The sequence below is a fragment of the Hemitrygon akajei genome, chromosome 4, assembly GCF_048418815.1.
Source record: "Hemitrygon akajei chromosome 4, sHemAka1.3, whole genome shotgun sequence".
NCBI lineage: Eukaryota > Metazoa > Chordata > Chondrichthyes > Myliobatiformes > Dasyatidae > Hemitrygon > Hemitrygon akajei.
Window position 1 is genome coordinate 135799038 of NC_133127.1, and position 23721 is coordinate 135822758.

General features: G+C 38.2%; 1 protein-coding gene across 5 annotated transcripts in view; it reads left to right on the forward strand.

Moving 5' to 3' along the window:
- grm5b (glutamate receptor, metabotropic 5b) overlaps positions 1-22788 on the forward strand; it is a 487360-nt gene extending 464572 nt beyond the window's left edge. For all 5 annotated transcript variants that reach the window (XM_073043359.1, XM_073043362.1, XM_073043360.1 and 2 more), the window contains exon 9: positions 16543-22788. In XM_073043359.1, the coding sequence (XP_072899460.1) occupies positions 16543-17383 (841 nt within the window). In that variant the 3' untranslated portion in view covers positions 17384-22788. The remainder of the gene's footprint in view (positions 1-16542) is intronic.
- Positions 22789-23721: the final 933 nt, after the last annotated feature.

Here is a 23721-nt window from a genome sequence, read left to right on the forward strand (position 1 = left end):
TGGGTACTTTGTAGGCTAGTACCCAAGATGGAGCTGACTAGATTTACAAACTTCTGCAGCTTCTTTCGGTCCTGTGTAGTAGCCTCCCCATACCAGACAGTGATGCAGCCTGTGATAAGGCTCTCCACGGTACCACTATAGAAGTTTTTGAGTGAATTTGTTGACAAATCTCTTCAAACTCCTAATAAAGTATAGCCACTGTCTTTGCCTACATTGATATGTTGAGACCTGGTTAGATCCTTGGAGACCTTGACACCCAGGAACTTGAAGCTGTTACTCTCTCCACTTCTGATTCCTCTATGAGGATTGGTATGTGTTCCTTCATCTTAATCTTCCTGAAGTCCACAATCAGCTCTTTTGTCTTACTGATGTTGAGTGCCAGGTTGTTGCTGCGGCACCATTCCACTAGTTGGCATATCTCACTCCTGTACGCCCTCTCGTCACCAGCTGAGATTCTACCAACAATGGTTGTATCGTCAGCAAATTTATAGATGGTATTTGAGCTATGCTGAGCCACATAGTCATGTGTATACAGAGAGTAGAGCAGTGGGCTAAGCACACCCCTGAGATGCACCAGTGTTGATCGTCAGTGAGGAGGATATGTTATCACCAATCTGCCCAGATTGTGGTCTTCCGGTTAGGAAGTCGAGGATCCAGTTGCAGAGGGAGGTGCAGAGGCCCAGGTTCTGCAACTTCTCAATCAGGATTGTGGGAATGTTGGTATTAAATGCTGAGCTATAGTGGAGCTTAATTCAGCCAAGCTGAGTGGAAACATGATAGAAGTTTATAAGATTACAAGGGCGTATACAGAGTAGAAAGCCATTATCCTCTCCCATGGCTGAACAGTGTAATATTAGAAGGCATGCATATAAAGTGAGAAAAAGTACGTTGAAAAAAGAAGTGCTCTGCAAGTTTTTAACTTGGAGATGTAGGTGCCTGGAATGTGCTGCTAGTGGTGGCAGCAGAGGCAAGCATGATGGAGGCATTTATGAGGCTTGTCGATAGGCACATAAATATTTAAAAATCAGAGGAATGTTGACTTTGTGTAGGCAGAAGGGATCAATTTAATCAGACAGTTCAGCACAACACTGTGGACTGAAGGACCATTTCCTGTGATGTACAGTTCTATGTTTTATGTTCTATGTTCTGTTCCTACAGCCTTTGGCAGGAGGCAAGGTTCAGAGTTCAAATTACCTTTGCACTTCTAATCTCAAGGTCTGGAACACCATTGAAGGAATAAGGACCTGTCCTAGTCCTGCCCTTCCTAGAGTAGGATCAGAGCAGCAGATTTCCCAGGAACGTCTTTGCATCACCAGAACAGCTGGGATCTATCTTTGGACTATCTATGTTATTCAGCTCTTTCATGCTGACAGAGGTGTATAAAATCATGAGTGGACAGCCAGCACCTTTTATCCAGGGTGGCAGGGCCCAATGCCAGAGGAAAGGTTTTAAGTTGTTTTCCTTGAGATGATCAATATTTGTGTATCCACAGTATCCCCATGACAAATCAAAATGGTTTTATTAAATTGGTGTTAATTTGCAAATTCATGGGAATATGTATGATGTAGATTGTCATTTAATGAGAGTTAGATTGAATTTAAAGCCAAATTACTTCTTTTTGGCTGCTTACCTTTGTTTTTTATGCTGCAAGGTCAGCAATTAAAGTGAAAGGATACCTCATTTCATACATATTGATTACCAGAATCTTGTTGATATTTATAAAATGGAATTAAACATAAGTAGTGGTGTAAAGCAGTCATAAATATCACCCCAAAGTATAAGATCACACTCGTAATCTGATAATGCTTTCAACTTTAAACAATGCATTCTGTTCTGCCCCAGAGCTGATATAATTCAAATACCACACGTAAGATTCTTAGTCTACTTAACAGAAAGGAATAGGAGATGGTTTACCATTATTTTCCTCTCTGAATGCTTATTCCTTGGAGACCCATACCAAAACAAAAGAGCCCGTAAATACCTGAGGGAATTGGGTTGTGGAACCCACCGCCACAGAATTTCAACACATTACTAAGAGCTAATGTAAAGCAAAATACTGTAACTGCAAAATTCTGTTCTGATCCTCTGTAATTGTATTGTGGAGTATTAATTAAGGCAATATTCATGGTCTGACATCCATCTACTGTATCTATTTAGTCAGTGGCACCATCACTCAACACCTAGTCAATCTACCCCACAAGGATTTCCAACTATATTTATGCCATGGACCAATACCATTAACCAAGTCGGGAATCCCTGTGCCCTAGCATAAATACAGCAACTCCTGCGTTACAGATGTTCACAGATGTTCAGGTTACAGAACATCCCCCCCCCCCAACCTTTACAGAATTCACAAATCATTACCCAGAAATTTGGGCTTATGGAATTTATGTGAAAAATAAATAAATGTGACTTATCTTTATTCATGTTTCTAAACACATGCACGCACACCACACACACACACACACACACACACACACACACACACACACACACACACACACACACACACACACACACACACACACACACACACACACACACACACACACACACACAAACACACACACACACACACACACACACACACATGAAAACTGTGTTATGGACCAATGGACCATTTCTAGGAACACAGGACCTCCTGGAATGAATCTCATTATGTTGTAGACTGGCATGATCTTGAACTTCCCCTTTCTGAATCAATGGAAAATGTGCAGACAGTATGCCATAGGCTCACACCTTTAATGCTGACAGAAAAATGGGTGCAAACTCAAAGAAGGTACTTGCATGTTGCAGATTTGATATTCGCAATGCAACACAAATTATCCAATCCAACTTTATTAAGCAACTGTGTACATTGGCCATCGCAGCTATTATGAAATGAAAATCTGTTCTGAGTCTAGGCAGCTATTGGAACTGCACTTTCAAGCACTAGCTCTTTGCAACATGCATCAATGTATAACTGTAATTTCTTTATTCAACAGATTTAATCAGCTGCTAATTAATTCAAGCATCACAGGCTCTTAGGATGAGACCCCAGGCACCTGCCATTAATAACTGAATGTATCTTTCAGATAAAATTAAATGCAACTTTCAAGGAATTGACTGACTAAATCATAGATTTCATCTACATTTAATTAATTTAAATGTATCCAGGGAATTTCTCAGCAGTCAATATTTGCTTCTTTCTCACCTCTCCAGGCTGTTACATATCCTGCACAAATAAAAGCAAGACTCATGATTTTAACACAAATTTATTTCCAAACTGTTTAAATTCAATTAATGTCAATCTTAAGGTATTTACTTCAAAAGCAACCCACTGTCTTAGTAGCCTTGCAGCCTTTGTTTCCCGTTAGCACTCAGACTCCTGAGCTGTCAATGCTTCAGCCCGGCCTTTCTAAATAAAGGTTCAGTACATCATTCATATTATGTCATTTTCAAATCCAGTCAATATTTTTTCCAGTGAAAAAGTTCAAAGCTAAAGAGATAAATATATAGATCAAATATGAATCAACAAGAAGATCCTAAAGTCAAGGCATTCATGCTAAAGTGCTGAAATAACTTAAGTGAGATTCTGACCTGAAGCTTGGCTGATGGTGTCACATTTATAGTACAATCATTATTATGTTTCAATATTCGGAAAAAGTGTGCACTTCTTCTCTATTCTCAGAAACTTTCAATGTTTTTACAGACTTTACACTCAGATTTAGATTTTATCAGGATTAGATTCTGATCAGAGAAATTGCACCAATCACTAAATCGGTCTGGGTGCTTCTGGCCAAGGTCCATGCTAACTTCTGGGCTGATTCCATGGAGTCTGAAGTGCAACACGAGAGGCACCAGGGTTCAGCAGTCGGTACTGTAACAGCACAGCTCTAGTTTGATCCTGACCTGTGGTGCAGTTTGCACATTCCCCTGATGACTACATGGGTGTGCTCTGCCTCCCTTCCACATCCCAAAGATAGGTTTTCATTGGCTACTGTGATTTACTCCTGTAGTTCTGGTGTATTCGGTGTTGTTCTGCTGAGCATTTTAGGTGTGCTATGTAGGTGCCATAATGTGTGGTGATGCTTCAAAGGTTCGAAGCTTCATTTTATTGTCAAAGTATACGATTCAGAAGTTCTTCAATTCTCTGGATAGCCATGAAACTAACAAAGAAAGAAAATCAGCACAATCATCAGCCCCCAAATTCCACCTCCCTGCAAAAAAAAGAACAAAAGGTGAACGGGCACATCAACCCCCAAATCTCTCCTCCCACAGAAAAACCAAGCTGAACAGATCAGGCACGTCGAGCCCCAAGTCCCTCCTCCCACACAAAAACCGAGCAAATCAGGCACATCAATGACCAAAGCCCTCCTCCTGCACAAAAAAAGAACAACATAGTTGAGGCACATAGACAATAGACAATAGACAATAGGTGCAGAAGTAGACCATTCGGCCCTTCGAGCCTGCACCGCAATTTTGAGATCATGGCTGATCAATTCCTATCAATACCCAGTTCCTGCCTTGTCCCCATATCCCTTGATTCCCCTATCCATAAGATACCTATCTAGCTCCTTCTTGAAAGCATCCAGAGAATTGGCCTCCACTAACTTCCGAGGCAGTGCATTCCAGACCCCCACAACTCTCTGGGAGAAGAAGTTTTTCCTTAACTCTGTCCTAAATGACCTACCCCTTATTCTCAAACCATGCCCTCTGGTACTGGACTCTCCCAGCATCTGGAACATATTTCCTGCCTCTATCTTGTCCAATCCCTTAATAATCTTATATGTTGCAATCAGATCCCCTCTCAATCTCCTTAATTCCAGCGTGTACAAGCCCAGTCTCTCTAACCTCGCAGAATAGACCCTTCCTGCCTTTCAAGCTGCACTGCCCAGCTATCCCCCAATTTAATCCTATCCTAATTACGGGGAATTTACAATGGCCAATTAACCTACCAACTGGTACGCCTTTGGACCGTGCAGGAAGCCGGAGCACTCGGAGAAAACCCATGTGGTCACGGTGAGAATGTACAAACTCCGTGAGAAAGACAGCGGCGAGAATTGAACCCAGGTAACCTGTACTGTAAAGCATTGTGCTAACTGCTATGTACTTGTGGTCTGCCCCAGCACAAATGATGCATTTCACTGAATGTTTCAATGCACGTACAATAAATAATCTGAAAATGAACCCTTGTGTAGCAAAAAATCTAGGGAAGTTGACATCAGGAAAACGAGAGTTGCTGGCAAATAAGCAGGGGATATTGTGTGTGCTCTGACAACTGGCATTGACTCAGTGGGAGAAATGGTATAATGAAAAAACGTGAAAATAATGAAATTATTCATACAATGTGCACTCCTGCCTGAATACTCCAGCAGTAGTAATTTCAGAGACAAGCAAACATTTGGACGGGATATCCATGATCATCTTTCAACCTGCCCAAAGCAAGAAGGTGAATGATCAGCCTCTCTTACCTTTATGTACCATTAGGACCTGCCTCTGGTTACTGTATTGTCATAATACAACATCCCTTAGATTTACCGGAATATTAACCACTTTCCTCCAAAGTAACTGTACTCAGCAGCCATGCTTTCACAGGCCACATGTCCTCTGTTACTCAACCTCTGTCTGCATTCTTACTGTGATGCATTGTTCTGTTGATAAGTTTGATCACTTCTCAACACTGTAGCTATTCCATAAACATCATACATGAAGACAATAGTATCTTATATCTCCATTGGCATTGTTCTATTTAGCATGCCATTTCTGCTGACCTAGATACCTAATCTCTATGGAATTAGAACATACGGTAGAAGAGTACAGCACACTACTGGCCCGTTGACCACGATGTTGTGGAAGCTTTTAACATACTCCAAGATTGATCCAACCCTTCCATCCCATGTAGCCCATGTGTCTATCTGAGAGTCTTTTAAATACCCCTAACATATCTGCCTCTACCACCAGCCCACACTGTGTTCCATGCACTTAACACTCTCTGTAATATACTTACAGTACCTCTGAAATTCCTCCTACAGCACTTCTGAAATTGCCTGCAATCACCCTAAAAATAGATCTTCTCATATTAACCATTGCCGCTCTGGGAGAAAGGTTCTGGCTGTCCACTCTATCTACGCCCTTATCATTTTATACACCTTTATCAAGATGACTCCCATACTCCTTTACTTCAAAGGAAAAAGCCCTAGCTCACTCAACCTTCCCTCATGAGACATGTCTCCATAACTGACAGCATCATGGTAAATCCCGTCTGCAACCTCTTCAAAGTTTCTACAGCCTTCCAATAATGAGGTCACCAGAACCGAATACAAAACTCCAAGTACGCTCTAGCCAAAGTCTTATAAAGTTGCAACATTACCTCACAGCTCTTGAAATCAATCCCCTGACTAATGAAGGCCAGCACACCATAGGACTTCTTAATCACCTATCAACTTGCATGGCAGCTTTGGACCCTGCGATCCCTCTGTTCCTCCACACTGCTAAGAATCCTGCCATTAACCATGTAATCTGCCTTCAGATATAACCTTCCAAAGGGTATCACTGCAAGCTTTAACAGACTGAACTACATCTGCCACTTCTCAGCCCAGCTCTGCATCCTGTCAATATCCTGCTGTAAACTACAACAACCATCTACACAAACCACAACACCACCAACCTTCATGCCTTCTGCAAACTTACTTACTCATCCTTCCACTTCCTCATCTAAGTCATTTACAGAAATCACAAAGAACAAGGTTCTCAGAAATGATCCCTGCAGAATGACCTGCAGGCAGAATACAATCCATCTACTACTGTCCTCTGCCTTGTGTGGGGAAGCCAATTCCAAATTTATGCAGCCAAGTTTCCCTGGGTCCCATCCCTTCTGACTTAGCCTACCACAGGGAACCTTGTTGAATCCTTATTAAAATCCATATCCACCACACTCATCAATTTGTTTTGTTACTTCCTCAAAAAAATCAATCAAACTCATGAGGCATGACCTGCCCTTCACAAAGTCATACTGACTCTCCATTATCTGACTATGTGTCTCCAAGTGTATGCAAATCCTATCCAATAGTTTGTCCACCACTGATGTAGGACTCTCTGGACTATAATTCCCAGCATTATCTCAAATCCTTTTCTTGAACAAAGGAATAAAATTTGCAATCCTCCAATCTTCTGTACTATTCCTGTGGCCAGTGAGCATGCAGAGATCATGGCCAATGGCACAACAATCTCTTTGCTATTACCCACAGTAAAACTGGGGTACATCCCATGTGACCTCAGAGACTTATCTATCCAAATGTTTTTCAAAACTTCTAATACAGCCTCTTTCTTAACCTGAAATTCCAGCACATTAGTCTGCTCTATGCCAAACTCATCATTATCAAAGTGGCTGCTGAATACTGAAGCAAAGCTTTATTAAGGACCTCCCATATCTCCTCCAACTCCAGGCATATTTCCTCTTCTACACCTGAGCACTCTTACCCTCCCTCTTGTCATCCTTCTGTTTTTTCACATATGTATAGAACGCCTTGGGGATTTCTTTAATCCTACTCACCAAGGCCTTCTCATGTCCTCTAGCTCTCCTAAGTCCCTTCTCTAGTTCTATCCTGACTACCTGAAAACTCTCAAAAGCCCTTCTTGATGTTTGCTTAAGTATGCTTCCTTCTTCCACTTGACTAAATGCACCATCTTTCTTGATAAGGTTCCTTCACCTTAGCATCATTTCTCTACCTCAATGAGACAAACCTATCCAGAATCCTATGCAATCCTAAATAACCTCCACATTTCCGATGTATATTTCCCTGAGAATATATAAGTTTGTTCCCACTTTATTCTCCCAAGTTCCTGTCTAATAGTTTCAAAATTCACCTTCCCCAAATTAAATACTTCTACATTCTGCCTGCTGTCACATTTGTCCAAGGCTATGCGCAAGGTCAGGGAGTTGTGGTCACTATTTCCAGAAAGCACAGCCACCAAGAGATTTGTTACCTGAACAGGTTCATTGCCTGTCCACATATTGTGTCAGGAATCCTTCCTGAACACGCCTAAAAAAAAATTCTGCCCCTTCTAAATCTCTTGCACTGTGAAGGTGCCAATCGATATTAGAATTAATATAATTATTTCTATCATTCTATGACTGCCAATGAAGAGAGGTTTTCTTCAAGCAAACATTCCTGCGGGCTGTTTAATTGTTTGTTATTTGTCTTGCTAAGCCTGCTAGTTCAGTTATACAAGCCAGATTTAATTGTGTTTCTTTATTTTGTGGCTGCCTAAAAGGAGACAACGCTTAGGGCTGTATATGGTACACACATAATAAATGCACTTTGAACATTGAACTTTGACAGTAGGAGTGGTCAACAGATCTGGAGCAGAACTGGGGGTGGATCTCAGGTACTGGCAACTGAGACCTGACTTCCACTCATCCAGCTCTGTCCTATACCGAGGTCATAAGGTGGAGGCCTTGGATCTGTGGTACTGAGCTGGTAAGGACAGCTCCAGTCAAGTGTGGCAAACAAGATGATCAAGTGTAATCTGGTTCACTGTTTTGAAGTATCCAAAATTTCTGTACTTTTAACATAAAGGAAACAATACAACATAAATTAACCTTTAAGAAATTATTTCATATATAGTCCTTACCCATCTCTGAACTGTTTCTCAGAAAATGTGAATTCTGTAATCCGACAGTTGTTGGTGGTTCTGTCATGTACTGTAGCCTATGGCCACAGTTATGTTCCATCTATGTTTTCCTGTACTAGGAACAAAACAAACTAAAGAGGTCTGAAAATAAATATTACTGATAGCTGCAGATCACTCAAAGCAAGCATTAATTCTGTACATTTTGTCTCTGATTATCTCTTTCCATTTCTTGAAGGAAGGAAGTCCTTGAAAATATTAGCCATGCTGGGATATGCTTCCTGTGCCAGGTCAATTCAACTGAGATTTTCAAGGGCTCAATCACCAAGTTCCATGGGACAGTTTTTAAATCAATTATACAGAACAACACACTTCACTCAGGATTTTTTTTTTCTGTTCATAATAGACCCCTTGAAGCTGAACACAAATATTATTTCAGACTACTTGTATTACGTAGGAATTTGGAGAAACAAGAAATTAATTTTTTTGAATATAGTGTGTTTAATTACTGGTGCTTTGCAATAGTTCAATGAAGCTAAACATGTTTTGTTGATGATTTTCATTAGTACTCAGTGTCTGAGGCTTCTCAATATCCAACAATAATCGGCCAGCATTGACTGATTCCCATAGCCCTGATACCATTTCTCCATGAGCGCAATGTCCTGATGAAACCTTTCACCATGCTCATCAATGATAGTGCCAAGATTTGCAGGAAAGAAGTCTAAATGGAAATGCAGAAAATGAATTTTTAGTGATCTGTTATTCTTCATGGTTTTGTATACTTGAAGCCTGTTGTCAACCAGCTGCATGTAGTTTGGTGCTCTGTAGTTGCCAAGAAAATTTTCAATAACATCCTTAAATGCCTTCCATGCAATTTCCTCTGATCCCACCAGAAGTTCTCTGAATTGCCTGTCATTGATGACCTGTTTGATTTGTGGACCAAGAAAACTGCCTTCCTTTACCCTGGCATCAGTTATTCTCTGAAACATCTGTCTCAAATATCGAAATCTTTCACAGAAATTTTTGGGCCTGTTGACGGCAAATTCTATCCTTGCTCCCTTTAACCCTATGATTCTTCTTTTGCCTTTGACATACTCAAGTCTCTGACCAGGTCATTTAACTCAGATTGAGTTATCAGATAAGGCTCACGCAACATAAAGGTTCAAATTCTCTATCAGTATCAGCATTGTTTTCCATTCTTGGCTCGTGCCTCATGGGATCTTCATCTGCCTCCTCCTTGACTCCATGTTCTGTTTTTCTAAAACCTGTCCTGCCACTCAGCATCCACGCTGCCTGCATGCCCAGACTAGCCTGAACAGGATAGAACAATTTCATCTTATACTGTGAGTGACTTTTAAATTGACTTGAATTATGAATTAAAATAGCAAATATAGGGGATCTTTTAAAAAGGTGAATGATAGGGAAATTTCATGGTGATTTTCATGATCAGCAGCCTAAAATCCATAAGCTACATCCTAAAGCATTAAGGAAGCAAAATCTTTGTTGCTCAGTGTTAATTGAGCCCTGCATATCCCAAAACACATACATTTTCTGTTTTGCACTATGACTCCCATTATAACATCTGCATGCAAAGACTGGAGATCACGGCAAATCAGAATGGATAATGTTACATGTAAAATATGTAAAACAACTTCTGACTACTACCCGACCCCTATATGCTGCATGATGTGATCTTCAAATGGATCTCAAACTAGAAAGTGAGCAAATCCATCAGAACAAGCAGTAAAATAATAGTTGCACAAATCAGTATCCCATTGCTGCTGAAGGACACTTATTTTTTAAGTTTTAAGCATGGAATATCCAAAACATGAAGGTTGTACACAATAGCAAAGTTGTGGAGGCTCAACCATGTGATCCCATAAGGGACCATTATTTAAAGGTAATCATTCTTTTTAATCACCAGCCCTCTCAGAAATCAACTAATGTCCTTAGATCTCCATCCCCTCCAATTCCCTCTTCTCCAATTTTCTGTCACCCACCAGCTGTCCATTAGGAATTACATCGAAGCTGCAATACAATCTCAACTGGATAAAAAAAATATGGGCAGACTCAAAGAATCATTGGCATCACTTAGTTGAAAGTTAAATTATTCGGAGTTTTGTTAAACCCAATTACCACAAGAAGGGAACGTCAAGAAAAATTTCAGTTGCCGCATCAAACCCAGGATGATCAGAGTTCACTTTCCTCAGCTAAGACAGGACAGAGCTCTCCCTAACTGATATGACTCACTTACTCAACATAATTGTGCAAATAGACCTGTTTGGAAATTGTAGAATAATTTCTACCGCAGCGGCTATAATTTCTTCTTCAATGGTGTACAGTATGGGTGTGGCAATTTGTAGTACAAATGTCATTCTTTTAAACACAATTGAATTAGAAGCAAATCAATAATCAGCATAATTTAAACTACTTAACTTCAGTCTAAAGCCTCTGTTGGATAACATGATCTTTGCCACCTCGACCTCCAAGAATGGATCATTATTTGTCCATCAGGTTATTGATAATGTTTTTCATTGCTTTCTATTTTAGCAACAAAAAGTCTATTAATAAATTTTGCCTATTTTTTTTCATGGTTCAATGCCCAATATCTTCTATTTCATATGAACAGCCACTTAAATGTGATTAGTGTTGTACTGATGTCAAAGTCAGCTTCTGTTTCAAAACAACTCCCCTGATAAATTATTTGGGCTGTGATTTTGATTGTGTATTACAATGGGAATGTAAAGTGGGCTGCCACTTTACAATTGCCTACATCACAATGTTGTTCAACATCAAAATTAGCCTCCCTGGATACAAATGTGATGCAGTATTCCACAGGGAAATAGCAAGAATGCAGATACAAATGCGAATTCTGATCAAGGCTGCTATAAAGTTGCAGCTCAATAATTTAAATTACATTATGAATAAAAATAGTGTGAGGACAAATTTGCTGAACGCACAGTCAGTGGTTAAATATTGAAACTGAGTTTTCTCATCAGAGACCAGACTGAATCTGACTGCTCTGGCATTGTGCCTAGCTTTTAATCACTCTCAAGGTAAAGCCTGGAGCACTCCAGACACTACAGTGTGTTACTTATAAGAGTAGTGACAGTAGCAGTCAAACTGAATATTGTTATTTCAGAATCTCCAGAAGTAAATATATGACTATAGGAACTTCAGTTCATGTTACTGCACACTCACAATAATCAGGGTAAAAGCTGAGCAAGAATAGCTAATTCAATGTGTCTGACACCAGGGCACGCAATGCCCTCGGCTGCCCAGAGCAATAAGACTGTAACATCTGCTGACTTCAGGTCTGTAGCACAGAAGGGAATGTAGAAACGTTAAGGAAAAAATGTATAACTGAATTCAAATGCTTAGTTTGTGTTTGACTGCAGGATAATTTAAACTGTATACACTGAGAAACAGAGGGAAAGATCCACATAAAGCCACGAATGAGCACATATTTGTTGAACTAATTTTAGTCCTCACAATTTGCTGCAAATGCAGATTCGTATGCACAAAATACATTTCTCTAAAATTTTGTGGGAGAATAGTTTATGTAGCAATAACAATCCATTTTTCTTACAAAATAATATGTAATTCATAAATCAAATACCATCAACTGATCAGCTGATGTCATGATGTCTAATAACAGTGAATTATGTTACATTAGTTAATTTTATAGTAGTGAAACAAATATAGCTGCTTGTTAGGCTCTCTTAATTCTTCAATACTTTGTGAAGTATTCTTATGTTCTCGTTTTTCCTATATACAGTATCTGTTTCACACTGTCATCTTGATAAAGCAGCAATTAGTAATCATCCTTGCCATGATCAGATTTTGTGAATGATGCTGACCAGCATAGTCTTCCTTAAATTTGGCCTCTTGGCCTTTTTTGTTCTTAATATTCAACATTGTAATGTAACAGTACCCCCTACTGTACTAGTGTAGCACTTCAGTGATGTTACATGTAATTGTTTGTGCATTTATCTGTTGCTGTCAGCTTGAGTCCACTCATTTGGGACAAGACAAAGGCAAATCACTTTAGACTCCATTGGACCGTTGGAAGTCAATAGTTTCAACGATTAAAAGGGAATGCACTATATTCTTCCCCTGAGCTTACTATATTCAAACAAAGGCATTCCTATTCGTAATGTACTGTATTCTACAAAATACCATATATTAAGGAGAATTTGAAAACCACAGTGATGTTGCACATAATTCAAATATACAAATAGTTGATCCCAGCGGACCACTAAATTGACCTGTGTTAACTTGGCAAAAGGACACTAACAGCAGGAGTCAATCTCACTTATATTGGTATCTGCTCTATCAGTTCACAGCAATATGATGTATAACTCTGATGTAACCTATCCTCTATTCTCTCAAATCTTCAGATCATTAACAACATACTTTGCTGTTTCAAATGTTTGGTTCCAACGTTCTGCAGGATTGCTCGAATGAAGTCCATTCTTCAACTTGAACAGCTACTAAATCAATTCAGAAAGTGTTCATCCTGGGTGTCATTCTTGAACTTCATGCATGGCCGGCCTGACAAGAAAGGCAACAACAATTCATGCATACATTCAGAATATCTACTATTGTTATTTTGAACAAATCTCAGAGTCTGGCCGTTCTGGGAATTATGCACATATGCCGCCAAACGTGCAACTCCAGCAGTGACTGGCAGGTTCAGAGGCCATCGTTGCCCAGATTTCCCAGCTTTAAGCTGGGGATTTTCTTCTTGGATCCTGCTCCTCAGGATTCTATGGCAATCCCCGTGATCATATTTGTAATTGTTTGGTGTTTTTATGTTATAATTCATTGTTTAAAACTTTATATAGTATTTATTTTGAAATTAATCCATTTTAGTTACACTTTGGGTGCTTTGGGTGAAAGCTTTCTCAGTGCAAGATCACTGCTGAGAACACATCTCTGGGGATGCGTACATGACCACAACAAAAGTGACAATTCCTTGTAGTGGGGTGGTGGAGCAATGGGGCATGTTACCTCTAAAAAGTGCAGTTGGACTTTAGCACTTCTTTGAAGAATTCACATAGCAGAATATTTTATCTGAGATTAATTGTCCCCAGAAACTACAACCATCTTCTTCTGAGTCTGGTATAATTATTTTGTGATCCCTGTTGGTGTCACCGGTTCCGTTACTAGAGGATCATGACACCGAACTTAGTCTAATGCTACTTTGAAATTGTGAAGTTGCCTCTGAATTTCAGCATTTGTGTTGGTGTTTGGACTGTAGTTAGAATATATTTGAAATGTAGCTGCCAGTCACGTAGTCCTGATGAAACTTTGATGAAACCCGAGGTAAGCCTTTGTGAACAGATTACTAATGCATTTAATAGCACTGCTAATGTCAAGATTACTGTTGATTGTGAATCAGTCTACAAAGTAGAAATTGGTGGGTTGGATTTGTCCTGCTCTTTAAGGATAGGTCATAACTAGGTAATTATTCAATGGCTTTGGCAGATGGCAGATTTGAAGCTGTTGGGAAGTTGGCAAGATCTATATTCTTCAATGCATCCCGTCATTTGAGCATTTCTTGATATGATGTGAAGTGAATTGATTTAGATGAAAGCTGATAGATCATTCTCTTGATACTTCTGATTAAAGACTTCAAAACTGCCTTTTGAATTCTGCCTTCTTTAGGATCAACATGGAACCCCCTGCCCCTTTAGAGTTTTCTTATTCACAATCATCCCCAACTGATATCACAAGTGCATCTATAACAGATAATTTGGAGACTGAGATGCCAAGTAGGTTATGGATTCCTGGATTGGACCAGCTTCATCAGATGTGGCAGTGCGGAGTTCATCCAGATTGTACCATTAGAAATCGTAAAACTGTCCCATCCTGAGTGCCTTCTGTACGTGGTGTATAACATGGGATAGTACTCCTTCACCAGCTGAGGGAGGATCTGTTGTACTCATGGGGATCTCTTAGTAGTCTCTCTGTGAGTGCATCCACCAATGTTATCAAATGATATTGAAATGTTAACAGAGCAGCAGAATTTGTCTCTTAGCAAACCAATCTTGCAACACTGATGTCAAACTTCTGACATAAGAGACTACAGGCTCTGGAGTCTGGAGCAACAAACAAGTTGAAGGAAAAGTTTCTACTGTTTTCTCAGCATATATGAGAAATAAAATCTTTTTGGGCTTCCAGCCAGGTACAGCTATCGGTTATAACTGACATGTTGATGACAAACTCTGCCATCTCCTTCGGGGATGATGCCTGGGCATGCTGGACTAGAAATGCCCAGGCATCATCTCGGAAGAAGATGGTAGAGTTTGTCATCAACACGCCGGTTATAATCAATACCTGTACCTGGCTGGAAGCCTGAGAAGAGTTTGTAAGTTGGGGGAACTTGGTAGACTGAGCAACATCTATGGGGAGGGGGAGAGGGGCAGTTTGGGAAAGAAAATGTTGACATTTCAGCTCAAAACCCTGTAGCAGTACTGAGAGTGGAGAGGGAAGGTAGCCAGTATAAAGAGGGGGGAAGAGTGGTGAAACAGGAGCCAGTAGGTGATTGATGGAGACAGGTTTTTTCTGAATTATTTTGCCTACCTCCACCTATCATCCACCTGCCCCTGCTTCCATTCTCTACACCTCTCCCTTCCCTACCTAACTGTAATCTTTCCCCAAATCTTACAACTATCAAACTTACAGTTCCAAACTGGGCTCTCTCTTACCACTCTCCCTCTATCTTAAAAACAATTTTCCGTCACCATCCTAATTATGTCTGTAAGTAGCCTAATGTGTAAACAACACCGCTTTGTGTAGTCAAAAGGAGGTACGTAATGTGATTTCTGCCTTCCATTTGATATATCACAAAAATTAGGCAGAGCACAACACATTTTCTAAATTAACACATAAATTCAGAAGGTCAGGTCAAGATGAAGGGTCATGACCCAAAACATCACAGTAAATGCTACTTGACTATTGAGCTCCCCCAGCTGCTTAATCTGTTGCTCCAGATTTCCAGCATCTACATTCACCTATGCCTCAATTTCTAGGATACTGTTTTCAAAGCAAATTTGTGATGACTCCTCAGACCAATGTTTCTTTAAAATGCTTTTTAAGGAATTTGTCTCTTCCTTGTTACACTGATATATATATTATGCAATAATTTACCATTTTAATAAAATGCTTACATTAACACTGAATTAATTCACCAAGAAAATTTATAGGTGGAGAGAGGTAGAAGTTCCAGGTTTTATCATTTCTCAGAGAATTCAACTAATATTCCTTTAGAAGTGATTGCAGGACTTTAGATAAATACCCTACTGAAATTCCAGTTAAAAACCACTTCCATTAGATTGTATGGGACTACAAAGGGAAACTGTGATACCTCCACGGCTGCTCCATCTTTACTCAGTAAAATCAGCAAATAAACTGGAAACCTCTTGTTCAGTGAGGCGCTGGATGAAGCAAATTGCAGATGGACTAAAAGACCAAATAATTCCACAGAAACAAAGTGAAATGTGCCCTGAGGCATGCAGTTTCCAATAAATGGGGACAAGTACGAAGAAATATATGTGTCCTATAGTCACTTAGTAAGCACAGAAGGAAATTTAGGAGAAATTTAGGAGAGTGTGAAACACATTATTATTATGGTTAGTTGAGCTGAAAGGCAGGGAAGCACTTAAGAGGAAGCCAGATACGCATATGGGAATAAACATATGGGAACATTGATGTGATGAAGTTAGATGAAGAAGTATTTAAGAGTCTGATGTTGATTATGAACACCATCACACTTTTGCTCATGCCCGTTTCTAAACTGAAAATATTGTGTACTTTGGCTGAATTAAAGATGCAGATGCCTATTGAAGTGAAAGGAAGAAAGGTTGAAAAATATACCAAAGTTTATTTGTTACATCACTAATACTCCTTTTTGTCTTTTTCCAGCTCCAATGGAAAATCTGTAACCTGGGCTCAGAATGAGCGCACTTCCCGAGGTCATCATTTGTGGAAGAGGTTGTCTGTTCATATAAAGAAAAAGGACAGTACCTCAAAACAGTCAGCACTCATCAAACCTTACTCCAAGAGCTCTGAGAGTCGGCAAAGCTGCCATAGTTATCCAGACTCAAATATTAAAGGTCTGTATGATGTTTCTGAGGCAGAGGAACACTATCCTGTCCAATATGTACCGCAGACACCTTCGCCCATCAGCATCGTAAGCCACAGGGCCGGATCTGTCAGCCACAGGGCCGGATCTGTCAGCCGGGCAGAGAATGACATGCCCGCATTCCCGTCTGAGCACGTGCAGAGGAGCAGCTCATCCCAAGGTTCTCTGATGGAGCAGATCAGCAGTGTGGTAAACCGCTTCACCGCCAACATCAGTGAGCTGAATTCCATGATGCTTTCAACAGCTCCTTCAGGTGTCATAGGAGCATCCCCCATCTGCCCATCATATCTGCTTCCAAAGGAGATACAGCTGCCTGCGCCCATCACAACCTTTGCGGATATCCAACCTCTTCCGGCTATAGAGGTGAATGGCCGATCGCAGCCTGCAGCTGGCGCTTCAAACACAAGCGTCAAAGATGGCACTTCTGAGACTTCTGTGGTTAAGACAGACTTCGAGGAGCTGGTAGCCCTAACTCCTCCCTCACCCTTCAGAGACTCTGTCGATTCAGGGAGTGGGTCACCCACTTCTCCTGTGTCAGAATCTGCACTTTGCATTCCATCGTCCCCCAGGTACAACACTCTTGTTCTGCGTGATTATACTCAAAGTTCCTCTTCTCTGTGAATGTATAATGACTGACGATCTAAAGATGAGCTGAAACTAAAAAGAAATCTGCAAACCTTCATTGATTTTAACCTAAACATAATTTGTTTTACTCATGTCAACAAATATTGGCAAAGATTCTCCATTGGTTGAAGGTGGGATTACTATGAATGTTGGAATCAATTGAATTCCACAAGCAGTTTGAGAACAGCATTTTGGTAGAAAACTGTCTGCTAGTGGCCTTAAACCTTGTGGGTTCCTATCACATGGATTTTTACTTGTATTTAGAAAGAGGGCTGGGAAGAGAATGACTTGGTTAGATGATAATCATTGACATGTGCATTGCTCACAATAAGAGTTACTCAAGAAAACACAGTTGCAGTTAAAGTTGACTTACAGACTTCGGCAATCTGCTACAAAGATTGTTACTTCCCATCTCCCTGATGTGAAACTGAAAATCTTCTCAAAAGATTGAGACCAAAAATGAATGTAAATTTGTAAGATGAGGATCAAAGTATCCGGGACCAAAAGGACTTCCATTTTTGTATGAAAGAAGTTGGGTGATCCATGGAAAAGGAATGTGTCTATGACCAACTTGTAAACAGCTGGAAAGGACATGTATATACATTATATGAAACATATCATCTTGTATTAGGAGCAGATTGTTTAAGTTGCAGTATCCCTTAACCTTGGCTCGTGGATTTTTTTAAATTGTCAAGATAATATTTATACAAGCAACATTGAACATGTTGATGTGGTTGACAGTGCTTTACATTGCTCAGTTATGGAGGATGTTTTACTACATTTATTGTACCCTGAATGTTCAAGCAATTTTATAAGGCACTGAAATTTAATTATTCTTTGTGACATGATGGTTTCTTAAATCTTGTGACAATTATGTGGTTGAATTTGATTGCACTATCAGATCATTTTTATATTGTTTAGTAAGTTTAATTAAATTTAACATGAACAATCCTTTAATTAAAAACACTGAAAAATCTTTCACATGGATACTCAGAGGATACTATATTAATTAGCACTATAGAATACATGGCTCAATTTTTTTCATTGCTTGAGTTATTATTATATTCATTTTAGAGTAATAATTTAAAATCCAGATCTTTTTGCCTACGTTTATACTGCTAATGCTACCAGAACTGGTAGACTTGCATTGCCATATGCATGAGGAGCTCAAGTAAACAATTCCAAATGCATTAGAAGTAATGTGCATGGCATTTCTCAAGCTCTACATCGTCTTTTAATTGCTCATTTGCATTTAAATCTTAGTGCATGAGTAAATTGGAATCAAACTTTCTTGGTATTCATGCAATTGTAATTGAAATTGTACAGATAATTTCCAATATTTTCCCATTTTCTTTTGCCATTGTAACATCGGCTTTATTAGACTGTAGTAGGAAAGGCTGAACAATATCACTTACCTTATTTAGAATATGGATACTATCTGTATAAATAATAGCTGACAAAAATTTGATCATTACTTGGAACATAATGTTCTCAGTGAACGTGGTCATATACCATCATCACATTTGTCATCTAATTTTTCCAAGCTGAGGGAAAATCCAATTATTATTTTATGAAAGTCAACTTATCTTTGGGGCAGAAATTATTATTTCTTGAGTCAAATGGAAAATGTTGTTAATAACGTCATATTAAAATCTGATTATTCTTTGGAATGGCTTTGCAATCAATATATAGATAGGGCCAACCAAAGGGATACTGCAGCTTTAAATTACTCCCATGACACGTGTTAATGTTTTAAATAATGCAAAAAAAAAGCCTTGAGATTCAAAGCTAAAAATGAATATTCTTTTGCTGAAGAACAGTGTATATTGAAATAAATGCTCTGAGGTTCATGTGAGTGTGCAGGAATTAGAATGCACAAGCGTTGGTGCATAGTGAAATAAACAAGTTACGGGAATAGTCAAGAACATTAACAAAGTCCAAACAATGCAAAAAAAAATGGCAGTTGGTTTAGTATTTAATCTTATTGGAGATGGTTCTTTGATTGATACAAGGTACATAAAAAATAGAATTGAATATGGTTTGCTGCAAGTTAGCAGTTAAGGTTTACCTGTTATTTGCCCAGTTCTAGGATGATGACATCTTGACCACCACAGTTTTAAATTCCTTGAGTAACTTTCTTCAAACATCTTAAACTTTTTGCCTTCATAAAATTTATGCTTGCTCAATTTGATTTTTCTAAAAAAAAAGGATCAGACTGGTGAAGGCAAAACCAATTAATAAGATTTAAACAATTTTTACTTCAAATAGTTTAAATTTTCAATCATTGTTACTGCTCCTGTGTATATCTTCAAATTTAAAATAATGTTCATATGGTTTACAGGATTTATCAATCCGGTTGATAGGTAAGAAATATGAACAGTAATTTCAAGTCAGGCAGTATATGTGGGGAGAAGAGAACTTTAAGTGTCAAAGATGTCAACCCTTCTTTAAAATATTCAGTTTTAAGGAGATGTTTATACTCAAAATGATAACTCATCTCTCACTCTAGAAATTCTACCTGCTCTCCATATTACTTCCAGTGTTTTCCGTTTTTGTCTTTGTGACAAAGATGTTTTCCTTTTTATTATAGTTTACAGTACTGTATCTTTTTAACATAGATCTCTTTACAGTCATTTCAAGCATAAATGAATTGGATTTTAGTTGCAATCTGTTGAAGATTGATATTATCTTAACACTTTTTTGGAGGAATACAGATAGATCATTCCATTTCACACATACTGTTTTATATTGAGGAGATGGTTGTAACATTTCTCCTGTGAAATCTATATCAGTACTGCAACAGATTGATCAATACATAATTTCAGTTAATAATTGTGAATAATTTTACACTTTTCATAAATTTACAATCCAGTGGAAATAACTGTCTTTATTCTAACACTTTCTGGATTCTCCTCTAAATCTGAATCTACAGCATTAATCTGGTGCTTCATACAAACATTATAGTACTTCCATACAATCCACTTTAGCTTGGGGGGAGAGGAGTAAAATCTGCATCTTTTCAACTCCTCTTTCTCTTTCTTTCTGTACTATTCACATTGTGTTGTTTCTTGCCAGTTGCTTGTTCTGTTGCTGGACAAGATGATATCATGATGATTGCTCTGCACACACAAGAGTAGGGAAACAACTACTTTATATCATGAACTCTGTGCTGCAGGAGCTTTTGTGTAATAACAAAAAAACTGGTAAATACTGATGAACAATAATGAAGTGTGAAGGTGTGCATTGTTGAACGTTTGAGCTCAGTATGTTCTGAGAGAGTTTATAAAGAGCTCGTTGTAAATTATGATACTGTGAATGCAGTCATAAGAGACAACTCTGATCTTTGCTGCAGAATTAGGATTTTATACAGCTTTTTGACACCAAATGCTCATTACAACTTTGCACAAAATCTGGAAAAAATGCTACATGCTCTACAGATTCCAAGTAATAAGATAAATAGTCCATATCTTACACGTTGAAAAATGAAATATTTTCTGTAACTAACTTCATTATAACTCAAAAGTCACGAAATTCCAATGGTATCCCCTAAATAAAAATGGCAATGGTCTTGGAAGCCTACAACAGTTGTTCCATAAAAATTAGCTGGACTCAAACAAGAGTAATACACCACCTGTACATTGCACACCTTTTAATTCATTATATGGTTTGACTGCAAAGGCATCAGTAGAACAGAAAGCTTACACTTCCAGAAGTTCACAGGTGAAAATGTTGGACAACTTGTACTACTGAAAATATACTATACTGTTGATGACAAACTGGGGGCTGATCTGTAAAGAACGTAGCCCCGTTTTATTTGTGTTTAAATTGATTATTAATGTTTTGAAAGTGCAAAACTGTGACAAGGTATATTAGATTAAAGCAATAATGAACGCAAAACTAGTATCAGTACAGGCTCTGTCACAATAAATCCTGTATGTTTTGTGATAACTTTAAATTTTAAAAAACTAAAATCCAAACATCTTTGAGTTCATTATTGTGTAATACATCTATATTAATATATTGTCTAGTTTACATACTATATTGTATAAAATGCAAGGATTAACATATATTCTTGTATTGTTAACAGTGACTAGAGATCATGGCCACATGTAGTTACTAAGGTGAATTCCAGAGATGGTTCAGTAAATGAAGAACAATTATTGGCACAGTTACTTTGCTTCTTCCTTTAATGATCACTGTCCCTGCTACTGTCACCTTAGCAACAGCCTTAGTAATACTGTGCAGACATTATATCCATGGGCACATGCAACATTTTGCTGCGATTGATCAAATAGATGTGGAATGTGTTATGTAACCACTTTAAACAAAGGCAGCAGTTGATTTCTGCAATGGCACTCGCCATGTTTCTCTAATGCTGGTAATATTTTTGATTGTTGTTTTTAAGAAGACAAGCATAACAGTGCCAACTTTTAGATTTTATTGTGAGCTTCAAGTGCTTCTACTTTTGTTACTTATCTTTGATACGTTGTGAAATTTTAATCTCTTTTGTGAAATGGCAGACTGCATTATTTTCTAGTTTCCTGAGTATCTCAAATATAAAAGGTGAGGGGATAGGGAAAAAAGATTTAGGGGTTTCTTTTTGGTGATATTTTACCTACATGATCTTATTGTGCTACCTCTATTATCATTGGTCCAAAATTCTTTCTGCTTAATTATAGTCTCATGAAATCTGGACGCATTGGATGTGTCATTATTTCAAGGATAAGGTGGGATGATTTTGATACTTTTGAATGCTACAAAGCACTGCCTGACTATTTTATCACTGTGGGAATGATTCACAATTCATTTTATTCATTGTGGTAATGAGCATCATCAAGCTTATCAATAATTGTATGAAATTAATGGTTGAGTAGTTGCTAAGAAACTCGAAACTTATTCAGTCTGCCTTAATGCCAGTACAGTATTAATTTTGTTATGTAGAATGTAAAAAATGTGGAACTTGATACATTTTTGGTACTATGTGCTGCCGTTCTTTTCCAGCAAACCCGTTTAGCTTTGTAAATGCAAAAAAAAGGTAAATTATTTCAACCATTTCTAGTGGCACATTTTGCTGTTTGTCAGTAAATTGTTTTCTCCTGTTAAAACATGTGAAGTGTTTATGTATGATACAATGAGTTTTTTGAATATTAAAACTATATTATAGAAATATGTTTATCATTGACGCATTGTTATCAGTGTGGGATAGAATTCTTAACTAGAGTTGCAAACACTCTGTCACCCACACCAATATATTGTAGTAAGTATATTTAAATTAATGGGATGTCATCAATAGTGAATTGATACTTGTATACCTTTGATTGAAAATAATGGCTTGGACAATCTTACTTTAAATTGTAATATTCATTCAATCCTTTATGGCTTCTATAATTCTTATATTTCTAATTCATAAAGAAGGGCCTATGCTGTAAATGAAGCTTGCATAATAACCCAATAGTTAAAAATAAAAAGTTAATGATTCTTTAAATGTTAACTTGTTTCAATAAGAATAAATAGGAACTCAATCTGTTGGATTATCAATGTTAGTTTTACCACTACCATCATTACAGTAACTCCTAGCTTCACCAAAAGTCATGGCTACAGAGATATAATTAAGGTGAAAAATTCCACCAAGTCAACCAGATGGCAACTCTAGAAAATCATAATGTTTATGACATGAGTCTATATTCATTTTTATGAGAAATTTAAAAATCAATTTCAAAGTCCTGATAATACCTAATGACTCCTGTACATTCTTCAGCCTCTTGATCTATTGCTTTCCTTCTTTGAAATGATAGTGATCCTTACTCCTTTATTTTGTGTTCTTATAAAATAATAAATTTATCCCTTAGGACATGGGAGCAAATTATTCAAAGTGAATGAGGTCAGACTAAGAGCAACTTGAAATCCATGAAAATCAATATCTAATTAATTCCATCAAAATGCCTTCAAATTTCATGGTATCAATTAGAGCTTCCAATTACTTGGCATTAACTTGCATAATTAACATGGACACAAATTAGCATGTTGATTTTTCTTAATGCTTTAATCGCATATGCCTTGTGAAGAAAAAAATGCTCCAGAGTTATTAAGAGTCCTACATAACATCCAGTCCTGGCCCCTTATTGTTGGATCCCTTTAAACTCCCAATCTTTCAATAGCCTGTGTTGATCTCAAGGCAGAGGCTATTAGGTAGCAGGATCATGGGAATGAGGAGGCATGTAATGAGAGGATTAGGGGAAGTTAGAGGGGCAGAGTAGAGAGAAGTGGCTGACCAGGAAGTGATGAGGAAGAAACAGGATAACAGTGAAGGAAAGAGAAAGATGGTGAAAAAAGGA